Genomic DNA, 13,083 nt, shown 5'->3' with positions numbered 1-13,083 from the left:
AATTTTTACATGTCATTTCATGGTAGGCACCTCTATTCTCTAGCTCACATGAAACTAAATACAAAGTAAATATGAGCACATCCACATAATGTCAACGCATTCACAAATAATCACCCATGTTATTAGAATAGGTCACTATGATATTGACCATTGGCATGCAGCTCACAATCATAGTAGGCCTAGTTCTCTTTATCCCACAAACAAATAAGGACTTGAAGCATGAGAGTTCAACTCAAATACATGACACCCTTCCATATCTCTGTGGTATCTTCCATTTGAATACTTCGTTATATTGTGACATTATTTGAAGAGATTGTATATGTACTATATGTTAGGTGCTTTTATACCCTTATATCCTCTATGTTGGAGTCACATCCAATCAAATGTGCACCATTTGAAGGCATCTCCCTCTATCAAGATTTTTGTTGTTGTCCCATTGCCTAGTAAATCACCATTAGTTTGATGGGCCATGTTCTTTTGGGGGATGCCTTCATAGTGCATTGGGATGTTTTTCTTATGTCTTCAAGTTGAAGGTTTTTTTATGTCGCATGTCTCTTTATTTCCTCAATTCCTTGTTATAGCTCACAATAAATTCTTGATTTGAGAAATCATAGATGAAATGAATTGGCTAAATCTTGTTAAATTTTATTCCATACATCCAACAAATTCCTTTTGTAGTTGTAATCTTACAAAATTTATAGGGAGTTATTTCTCAAGCTCCTAAGCTCTTATTGAGTTGTATTTGGTTATTGTGGATGTTTGCACTTTCACGCAAAGTTCTCTCTTTCTCCCATTTTCTAATTTCTCCATCTTTCTTCTATTCTCATATAATTGTAGATTACATACATATTTTTTGACTTTGTGCAAATTGTTCCCTAATTTCCATCTCCACACTCTTAGTTTATTATAGACATTCTAATCCCACACATGGTTTCTCGTTTATTACCTTCTACTTTCCCCCCTAGCTTGTGAAGCTTCAATCATTTTTTCAACATCTACACATACAAAATTCCCATCATGACCCTATTTTTTCAAACTTGTACATTTTTATTCTCATTTTCTCTTGTAAATGTGTAAAAGTTCCTTGCAACTTTCTATCTCAAGAAAAGTCCATCTCTAGTCTCACCTTTCACTAGTTCACCCCTTGTCAACCTTTCATCATTTATAAGAACATCCCCCATCCCTCCAAGATACAATTATACACAATTTGTGATATCCAATCCAAATTTCATTCTTCTTTGTCCATTTATTTATAAAATGTTCTCTCATGCACATTTATTAGCTTGATTCTTAGTTCTACATTGAGAATTTAACCTAAATAGTTAATTTCAACTATACCAATATAGTTCTTGACGTTTCATTTATATCTTGAATTGAGAAAAATAGAAATCTATAACTACTCAAATCTCTCTCAATCACTATTGATCTCTCTAGGTGAATTGATCCAAGTGCAAAGTCATGTGAAGATGATGAAAGCAAATATGGGCAACTTCATTCCACAAATTAAAATACTACTTGGGTGCCAAAAAATTGGTACAATGTCTAGTTGGCCAAGTTCGGAAGGATTATTCTACCCACATCAAGTCATCTATTGGCTAATACAAAGAAATTTTTTGTGTATATTTATTGTGTTTATGTGCCCATTATGGCTTTCCTACCTAGAACACTTCATTATAATATGTTTAAGGGTTGACTTTTCCATTTGCTAAGAGTATACCCTAAGGGATAAAGTAGGGTACTATTGTATTTGTATGGGCTATTGAAAATTATAATTGAGCTAGGTAGCTGCATAATCACATGTCTCCATGGTAAGCTATGTATTTAAAGAGAATCTTCAATTTTGGTTGCTATTTCTTTCACCACACTTGTTGTCTTGATGTAATGAGTATTTGATTCATATAATAACATTTTGAGGCATTAACAACTATTTTGCAATGATATATCTTTAATGCAATCAAGCTATTAATTATTTGAGATGGATTACTAAAATGCTAGACTACACAACATTTCCCTAGTCTTGTGATTTTATTAGTCTCAAATGGCCATCTTTCTTTCCTTCATGTTGTGAATCTATTTACTAATATACTTGGAATTGATCATATCAGTCTAGGTTTTAACTTTTTTACTATAACATATTATATTTTTATTGCACTATGGTTTATTATCTTACATACATTTTTAACTTTAGTTTAATAATGTTTGTGATATGTCAAGTGAGCTATTACTCAAATGTTACTTTGAGGGCTAAACATACGAGATTCCTACTCATTTGTATATCCCAATACTCCAATAATAAAAATCAATATCAAGGTGATATTAGATAATATGCAAGATCCATGTGTGTAAGAGAAGATAATGAAATTCATTTAATGAAATGTAATTATTCTATGCCCTAATCTTCATATGCATTCTTGTTTACTTTTGTACTATAAAAATATGTTTTGATTTTTCTTATGACTACTATTAATTCATATATTGTTAAGAACTAGATTTTACATCTGCATTATCTTGTTGTGGCTTCAAGGAAAAACCACTTGTGTTTTGTAAATCTTAAAGAAGAAAAACATTTCCCACATTCCTATGCTTTGATCTAACAATATCATATTCTTATTGATAGATTTATATCTGTGCATAATATTTCTTGTTCCCATTGTCTTAATTTGAGTAAGGTTATAAAAAAAAGATATATATTTTTTAAATCCAACAAAATGGTGACTCTAGTAAGAACACTGCAGAATTCTCTCATATTAAATACTTACAAATTAAAAAAACCATTGCTAATACAACATAGAAGCGTGTGGAGGCTCGAGTGAATCCCACAACGGACAGGCGATGGCTGCTGAGATAGAGGATCTCAATTTCAGGATTGTTATTGACAAATTCTTCTACTAATTTAAGTGTCACGAGCATTTAACTTTATATTTGTTCTGAATTTGATCACATTTTGACTTCAGAATCTAATATTTTCCGCTATCATTTATTACTCACAAGACTCTTATGAAAAAGTTAAACAATTGCTATCATTGTTGAAAATGTGCCATTGAGACTTTACATTATATATCTAAACATAAAGTAATACTTCGATTTTCTGAATACAAAATATAAAACTTGACAGTCAAAACACGTGCCATCCAGAATTCACTGAATTTAACTATAATACTTATCAGGTCATCCATGTGTTGAACGTTTCACTCTTGGCGGGCCTCCTCTGACTTTTATTCTCTCGCGTGCAACCTTACGAGCCATATGAAGTGTTTCTGTACCCCGTTTTCTTATTGCAGATACTAACTGAGAGCCATGTCTGTGTGTATCCTACTCATACTTGTGCTGCATGTATTTCTTCCAGCGCAAGCCCAGACGAGTTTCCTCTACAACAAATTCAATGCATCCACCCTTTATGAGGTCGAATATTCTTCAATTCGCTCCGGTGCCATTTGCCTAACCAATCAGTCACAACAAGTGTCTGGCCGAGTTTTATATTCTCACCCTGTGCGGATGAAAGATCCCAGCTCCACCAATACGACCTCATCATTCAGCACAAGTTTCGTATTTGCCATGATTCCTTTTTCTTCAGATCCTTCACGCAGCGGGCATGGAATGGCCTTTATCATAACGCCCAGCAAGTCACCTGTGACAAATTCTTCAACTCAGTACCTCGGTTTGTTGAATAATTCAAACATCGGGAACCCTGACAATCATCTCTTTGCCATCGAGTTCGACACAAACGAAAGCAGCGATGTCGAAGACATCAACGACAATCATGTCGGTGTGGATCTCAATGACCTCAAATCTGAAGGACCTGAAACTGCGGGGTATTGGATTGGCAACCAATTTCATGTACTAGTTCTCAAGAGTGGACAGAATATTCAGGCTTGGATCGATTACGATAATACCCAACAGCAATTGAATGTTACAATAGTAGAAGCTGGTTCGCCTCGACCCCAAAAGCCTCTTATATCTCTCAAAAATATGACTCTGTCTAACATCTTCGAAGAAGAAATGTACGTTGGTTTCTCTGCATCAACAGGAGCCGTCGTTGAAGACCACTGTGTCCTGGCTTGGAGCTTCAGCACAAATGGATCCGCGCCTGAGCTTGATGTATCTCATCTTCCATCCCTTCTTAAGCGCAAGAAATCCAACTCAAGACTTATAGCTGCTATTACTACTACTCTGGTACTTGTCGTGTTGCTTTTGGTTGCAGCGGCGGTTTTGTGGTGGAAGAGAAACAAGTACAGAGACGTTAGGGAAGAATGGGAGATGGAGTATTGGCCTCACCGTTTTGACTACAAAGAGTTACATATTGCGACTAAGGGCTTCCGAGACGATCAAGTTCTGGGCTCTGGAGGCTTCGGACAGGTGTACAAAGGAGTGCTCCCTGCTAACGGCCACGAAATTGCTGTGAAATCCATGTTTAGAGAGAGCACAGAAGGCCTGAAGGAATTCATAGCAGAGATTTCAAGCCTGGGGCGTTTACAGCACCGGAATCTTGTACAAATCAGAGGGTACTGCAGGAGGGAAGCAAAGTTATTCATAGTGTATGACTACATGCCAAATGGAAGCCTAGAGAAGATGATATTTCAGAAGACGAAAAGCCTGCTTGCATGGCCTCACAGGTACAGAATTCTGAGAGACGTGGGAGCAGGATTGGAGTATCTTCATGAAGGGTGGGAGAAAATTGTAGTGCACAGAGACATCAAATCCAGCAATGTTTTGTTGGATTCTGAACTCAATGCAAAGCTGGGGGACTTCGGGCTTGCTCGTCTATACGAGCATACAGAAAACCCACAAACTACTAGAGTGATGGGTACGCTTGGGTACATCGCACCAGAGGTCGTACACACAGGAAAGGCCGCTCCCAGTGCAGATGTGTTCAGCTTTGGTATTTTAATGTTGGAGGTTGCCTGCGGGAGGAGGCCTGTGGATCCCTCTCTGGATGATTCCCAGATCGTCATGGTGGACTGGGTGAGAAAGCTCCATGCGAACGGCAAGCTCATGGATGCAGCAGATCCCAATCTTGGTGGTGAATATGTTGAACATGAGATGGAGAAGGTGCTCAAATTAGGACTGCTCTGCTGCAATCATCAGGCACAGGCGAGACCTGCCATCAGACAGGTATTGCAGATAATTGATGGGGAAGCGCCTCTTCCCACTTTACATCCGTATGAGATGAGTGAAGGGAGAAGTAGTTCATTTTTAAGTATAGGATTTTCTTTTGCCTCCACTTCCACCTCTCGAGAGGGACGATCATTTACCTCGACTTCCATCTCTCGAGAGGGACGATCATTTCCCTCGACTTCCATCTCTCGAGAGGGACGATCATTTCGTAGTGGAAAACCTCAACAGAAGTTGTCTACCATTTACTAAAGGTTACCTTCTTAGATTTTAATGGAAGCACTGGAAAGAGGATGGGTACTTCTTTTGTGCGCACTTGTTGAGCATAGGATCCATTGTTCGGGTCTGACTATTAATGATGTATTTTATGATTTTCGATTAAGAGAGGATTATATTCCAATTTAATGAATAAAAGCAATGACTGCCAAAATAATAGATTGTATAGATTTTTATTGAGTGACCAAATTTTAAATCTGCTAAAAACAGATCATTCTGGATCCAGATCCATTTTCATTTCCATTCTCTGGGACTATACCATGTACAAAATAAAAGTAATAGATTGGAGCAATCTACATAAATACAAATGGAGTCTCTGTGTATCAAAATAATTCGTAGAATATAAAATTTGTACTAAGAATTTAGCTGCCATGATCATATTGTACTATTGATTTTTTTTCGTTTAGGTCTTATGGAAGACCTTCAGCTTCTATTTTTAAGGGAGAGAATGTCTCATGAAGATTTTTTTTATTTTGCTACAGGATTATTTGGAATCTTTCTCCAAAAAATAGAAGCTCCTACTTTTTAGGCTTTCTTATTTGAGCAGGTATGGTTGGCACTAGTGGTGAGGCTAGAAGTTACCCCACCAGCTTAGGCATTCTGCCATTTGTCAAATAACTAAGTTTAGATTTCCATTAAAAAATAGTTTGACCAGAAAATAAATTTATTTTACTTGTTTTTATGGATGCACATATTCACGAGACAACAAACTTCCTTAAATTTAACAGTTTAAATTTTAAAGCTGCACTGCACTACAATATTCATGAAACCAGCTGCTTTAGAATTTTCCTAAAAATATCTTAACAGCTCCAGTCTATTTTAAGGAAGCCCCGCCATATGCCACTTCAGCCTGAATAGGTGTGAAAGCTTGCTAACTTGTTTAATCTAATGGATGGTTTAGTCTATGTGCACTCTGATTTTTCCACCTTGTCTATGCAACACCCATATTGTACCATTGACCTTGTTTTTTAATTAATTAATAATTACACTTTAACCAATATTTATTTATTAATTAATTATTAAAAATGATTAATTGTACATCTATTAATAGACGGAAAACTCGAAACTTCATTTATGATGTTCGTTTTCAACATCGACTAGTGTTAGTGCTTCAGGCCGTCCGTGACTTGTTCTGTGGTGTGCACGCTTAACAGCTGTCTAACAACTTTTCATTTTCTTTGCCGACAGTCAGCTCATTTTTATTATCGATAGCAATTCTTCTTCGACAAATTCAATGTCACCACTCTATCAGATCGGAGATACTTCAATAGTTAGTAAGAGACAATTGTAACCAAGAGTTAGTATTCTACCTCTATTTTAAGAAAGCCCCTCCATATGACACCTCAGCCTTAATAAGTGTGAAAGCTTGCCAACTTGTTTAACCGAGGTCGTTTTCAGTCATCCTCATTAATAGACGGAAAACTCGAAACTTCATTTATGATGTTCGTTTTCACATCGACTAGTGTTAGTGCTTCAGGCCGTCCGTGACTTGTTCTGTGGTGTGCAAGCTTAACAGCTGTCTAACAAATTATCATTTTCTTTGCCGACAGTCAGCTCATTTTTATTATCGATAGCAATTCTTCTTCGACAAATTCAATGTCACCACTCTATCAGATCGGAGATACTTCAATCCGCTGCCTCACAAATCAATCTCAACACATCTTTGGCCATGCTTTATATAATCAGGCTGTGCGTATGAAGGCTTGCGGATCAGATAAATCAATCTCATCATTCAGCAATACCTTTTCGCGCACGTAACCAGTTTTTCCCACAGTTTACGGATGTATTTTTATCCACGCTTTATGGATGATATTCGCTGCTGATTTTCACTATATTTTTATATATTGTAATTCCATTCCTGATAAAATTGAACTCCTATGATTTAGCAGGGACAATCAAACTGATCCCTTAGATTTCGGAGACTAGTCTAACAGTATTTGCGCAAAATAGTAAGAGACAATTGTAACTAAGGGTTAGTATTCTATTAGGACTCAGTGTATTTGTGAGCAAAGAACAGATATTAAATTGGAGATGTGTAATGGTAGAGATAGAGTATTTAGGATCAGGTTTGGAATTTGATGGTCTATATGGTTGTTTTTGTATTTTTAGATCGTATATGACAATTAATAAAATTAGTGGATCGTATGTGTTGACAGGCTACTTTTTCCAAAATCGGTATATATGACACTTAAAATTATCAATAAATCATAAAAAATTATAATAAATAATATATATTATATATTATTATATTTTATAATATTGATATAATATTTTTCAAAGTTTATTATAAATATATAAATTTATTTAGAATATTTTAAAATGATAGGATTAAGATATAATTGTTTCTAATTTTATATTATATTTATATGAATTTTTAATATGTTTTTTCTTATATAATTTTTAGTATGTTTTTTCTTATATAAATTTAGGATTAAGATATACTTTAGTCCTTCTCTATATTGTATTTGCAATTTTTGTAAGTCTTGTCTTTCTCTTTGTGTAGTCTATTTTTCCTCTTTACGCACAACTTCTACTCTTATATGTCTCTCTTTTTGTTTTAATTCAATATCTTATTGTAAAATAATATTTTATACGTAATTAATATATTTTATATAGAAGAATTTATATTAGACTATTCACAAATTTAAAAAAATATTGACACTTCATATTTTTCTTAAAACATCAAATGAAAGGCATCAGCCGATAATTTGGGGATTTCAAGGATAAAAGTCTTATTTCCTCTTTTTAATGTATTTTTTTTTTTTTTTTTTACCAATGCTTTGAAATTTGAATTTAAGACCTCTCATATAAGAGACTTGCAGCTAATCAATACAGTGTGGGGTGGAGAAGAGCATCATCATCTTAATATGTTAGAACCTCTTCACTCTAAGAATACTTTTTAGTAGCATTCAAAATTTTATGGATGTCTAGAGAGAAAAGCTATTATATAAATATAAATATTTTTGAAAAAAAATTAAATTAAACAAATTGGATAAGGGATTAAGACTATTTACTTGCTAAAAGATGTTCTATAGAAAGGGAAGGATTTTTCATTCATATGATTTATTGTTTCTTATTTTAAAATGTCTTTTGTAAAGTAATGTTTTAAAAATAATATATGTATTATAGGTGTCTTCTTATATTATAGATTAAATTATTTTTATTAAAATTGTAGATTGAAGAATATAAATTTTAGATGTATTAGCCAAACAAAGTAAATATTAATTAAATTGAATTACAATCCTCAAACTAATATAAATATTAAAAACTATTTATCAAAATTAAATAATATTTACCAAAATTAAATAATATGTACCAAGTTTTAATTGCTAAAATTAGGGTTGAGATTGGTTAAAATTAATGTTTATTATAAGATAAATCTTACGTTAGGGTTAGGGTTAGGGTTAGTGTTAGGGCTAGGGCTCAATTAGGGTTAAAATTAATGCTATTTAAATTTAATTTAATTATTATAATATAAAATTAGTTTAAAATTATTATACAAATGTTCAAACATTATTTTATTTAAAACAAACAATTAAAAATGTACAACTATTTTAAATTTTAGAAATATATATTATTTAATATATTCATCTTTATGATATTTCAATTGTCTTATTATTTTATTTTTAACAAAAAATTTTTTTAGAATATTATCTTCTTAATATAAACTTGACAAGTTTTAGTTTCAAAATATATATATATATATTAATAATAGTTATTATTCTATTGTAATTTTTTATTTTTTATTTTGATTTGATAACATTTTGTAAGATATTTTTTTCATTCTACTATATTATTTGTTGTCATTTTAGAAAATTTTAATTTTATATGCTATATTTAATAATAATATAAAATTAAAAAAGAATTATTAAATTTTAAAATATTAAAATGATTTAAAAATGATTTTACAATAAAAATTGATTAAATTACTTTATTATGTAGATTACCATCTTTTATGAATTGAATTACAATCCTTAATATAATGTAAAGATGAAATATTATACACCAAAATTAAATAATATATACCATCTTTTAATTGTAGTTAAGGTGAGGATTAAGGTTAGCTTAAGGTTAGGGTTAGAGGTTGGTTAAAAGTAAGGTTTCCATTATAAGATAAAGCTTAGATTAGGGTTAGGGTTAGTATCAACACTCAATTAGAGTTAGAGATAGTGTTATTTAAATTTAAATTAAATATTATAATATAATAGTAAAATAATACTTTTTAGTTTAAAATTATTATTAAATGTCTTAACAATTTTTTGTTTAAAATATATAACAAACAATATACAACTATTTTAAATCTTGTATATATATATATATATATATATATATATTAATACAATTATTTTATGTTCATCTTTACAACATTTGAATTATTAAACTATTTTATTATTTTAGATTATTATCTTCTAAATATAAACTTGATTAAATTCAGTTTAAAAAAATATTATGGTTAGAGATAGTGTCAAGGTTAGAGACATTGTTAGGGTTAGGGTTCAATTAGTATTAAACTTAGGGTTAGCGTTAGGGTTCAATTAATATCGAAGTTGGTGTTCCTAAGATCTAAATTAGGATTGGAGATAGTATTAGGGTTAGGGTTCAATTAGTATTAACGTTAAGGTTAGTATTAAAAATAGAATTATTGTGTGTTATATTATGATTATGATGTAATTAAGATTATATGGTTCTCTCTAGTTCTAATTATGATCTTAATTTTAGCTTTAATTCTAACCTTAGCCTAAACACTAACCCTAACCCCAACCTTAACAAAGAGAGCATATCAATGATCAAAGTTGGTACTATTCAATGTAATATATTTCATAAATTAAATGTTTCTTTATATTCTAAAAGAGTTATAGAGAATAATGAAGGTTCCTAGGGGACTTATGAGTAGGATCATGCATGTTGATATATGTTTACTATGATATACTATAAATTATTATCACTGTTTCTTTGATTTGTACCATCTAATATATTATTTAATGTAAATCTTACTATCGGCATAACCATTACACCATGTTTAAATGGTAGTTTAAATATTTTGGAGAATCAATGAAAACATATCAGTTATGTTCTTCTTGGTGTTTTCTACATTTCCTTATCTCTTAGCTGATAATTAATATTTGTCAATCTTGATTGTTACTTCATTTTTATGTCTTTTGTATTGGAAAATATTCTACTAGCATCATCAATTCTTTTGTAAATCAATTAATGAAACAGTTAATCATTCTTGCTCTAAATTCTTTAGATTTCATCTACAAATTTTATTCTATTCTTTTCAACTAGAACAATATTGTGATTTGCAGATTTTAGTTAAAATTTTACATCACCTTTGTTTTCGCCATGGTTCCTTATTTTTCTGATCCTTGACGCAGTGGACAAGGTATAGCCTTTATCATAACACCCAACAAGTAATGGGTGAGAACTTCACCATCTTCAATATTCGGTTTGTTCAATCTCTCCGCCAACGGAGACGAGCCCGATCACCGGTTTGGTATCGAGTTCGACTCCTTGGAAACCCCGTTGTTCGAAGACATCGACGACAATCACGTTGGTGTGGATTTCGATGACATTAAGTCTGTAAAGTCTAAGTTTGTAGGATACTGGATCGACGACCACTTCCATCAACTAGATCTCAACAGTGGACAAAATTTTCAGGCTTGGATCGACTATGAGAATACACAACAGCAATTGAATGTTACAATGGTAGAAGCTGGTTCATTTCAACCAAAGAAGCTCTTTTATCTCTCAAAATTACAACTCTGTCCAACATATTCGAAGAAGAAATATAGGTTGGTTTCTCTGCAGCTACAGGATCCAATGTTAAAGGCTTGGAGCTTCAGCAGAAATGAATTCGTGCCTGAGCTGGATATATCTCAGCATCCTTGTCTTACAATGCGCATGAATTCCAACATCCGATTTATAGCTGCTACTACTACAACTCTGGTTTGTCTTGTTGTGTCTAGTTGTAGTAGCGATTTTTTGGTGGAAGAGAAACATGTACAGAGAAGTTATAGAACAATGGGAGATTGAGTATTTGCCTCACAGATTTAACTACAAAGACTTATATATTGCCACCAAGGGCTTCGGAGACGATCAAGTTTTGGGCTCTGGAGGTTTCGGCCAGCTGTAGAAAGGACAACAACATCCCTGCACAGTCATGCACAATGACATCTCTGCTTCCATTTTTTGAAATTCACATTACAACCAGCTTGCTAGATTTTAGCTTCACGATCTTCTGCTCGCATACACTTCGGATTAATCTTCTCCAAAACACGTCAGATTGAATAAAACCTAACCACTGAACCATGACATTACGATTAACTCCTGCACCTGATATATCCAAAACATTCAAAATATCATTAACTGGTTCTAAAATGAACCCTTCATCTGAAATGAATCCTTAAGATCATCGGTGCTCCCCCATGACAGAACATCGTCGTTTGGAATTTCATCCGCCTTTGCCAACTCCACACTATTCTTAGCACCTTCTGAAGCTTCAATTACAAGGTCCAAAGGTCTGGAAGAGAAGCGCGCAATCAACGCATTCCATTATGCCTCTACTGCTGCAATCTGCAACAATAAATCATCACTTCTGCAATCTACCTATTCTTCTTTAGGGTCATCCACATTCACTAAATTCGAGACTACATCCCCCTCACCCCGGGACACATCCTCCTCATCTGGAAGGGAAACAAACTAGTCTCTTCTTCAAACAACGAATACAACAAACCCTCTTCTTCTTCAACCGAAGTCTCCTCCTTTTTCCAGCCATCCCACCAATGATGTTTGGTTTCATCCTCCACTTGGACATCACTCTCTACCGAGCCTTTACTGCCAAGAAATTTTTCGATGACTGATTCGGCTTCATCATCGGATTCGGCCTCATCATTTGAAACTTCAACCTATTTATTGATAACATAAAAGCACCCAACTCTAGGATCAAACACAAAGTAAGGGCACCCATATCAAGGATCAACTATCCAATCGGATCCCATCTCTGCTCAACATTTCACCATAGCTCTGATACCAATTGTGAAGATTAAAAGAGCAGAGAAGAGAAAACAAAACATCAGAAAAGAAAACACACAACACAAGGTTTAACGTGGTTCACCACTAAGTGGCTATGTCCACCAAAAACGCAAGGAGAATTCTTATTAGCCAATATCCAATACTACAATCATACATGACTGCACTCAGCCATTTATAGAGACATCTCAGATATGAAATGAAGAGTCTTCTAGGGAAGACAAACAACCATGTGACTGTTGGGCTTCATATTCCCAACATTGCTTCTTGTTACTCGACAGGAAGTTGTTGTAAAATCCATCTTTAAAGAGAGCATTGAAGCTCTCAAAGAATTCATAGAAGAGATTTCAAGTCTCTCGTGTTTACAGCACTGGAATCTTGTGAAAATCGGACTCTATTGCAGGAGGCGAGCAAAGATTATCATATTGTATGACTACATGTCAAAGGAATGGCTTAAATCACACATACTAAGCTTACACTTTTAGACTTAAAGTGTTAAACATTCAGAATTGACTAACATTTTCTAGGCTTAATATGTTGCTTAAGGTGTGTGATCACACTATAAATACACTACTAGACTTAAAAGTATTAAACACTCAGAATTGACTAACATTCTCTAGACTTAATATGTTGCTTAGTGTTTGGGATTTAAAGCTGGCCCATACC

At 33.3% G+C, this 13,083-nt stretch overlaps 1 protein-coding gene across 1 annotated transcript; it reads left to right on the top strand.

Moving 5' to 3' along the window:
• Positions 1 to 3,173: 3,173 nt before the first annotated feature.
• Positions 3,174 to 5,693, top strand: LOC131040278 (L-type lectin-domain containing receptor kinase SIT2-like). Its single transcript, XM_057973175.2, has one exon. The coding sequence runs from the start codon at positions 3,298 to 3,300 to the stop codon at positions 5,362 to 5,364; it is 2,067 nt and encodes a 688-aa protein (XP_057829158.2). The 5' UTR covers positions 3,174 to 3,297; the 3' UTR covers positions 5,365 to 5,693.
• Positions 5,694 to 13,083: the final 7,390 nt, after the last annotated feature.

The sequence above is a fragment of the Cryptomeria japonica genome, chromosome 7 (genome assembly GCF_030272615.1).
Source record: "Cryptomeria japonica chromosome 7, Sugi_1.0, whole genome shotgun sequence".
Lineage (NCBI taxonomy): Eukaryota > Viridiplantae > Streptophyta > Pinopsida > Cupressales > Cupressaceae > Cryptomeria > Cryptomeria japonica.
This window is presented reverse-complemented; position numbering and strand designations above follow the sequence as displayed.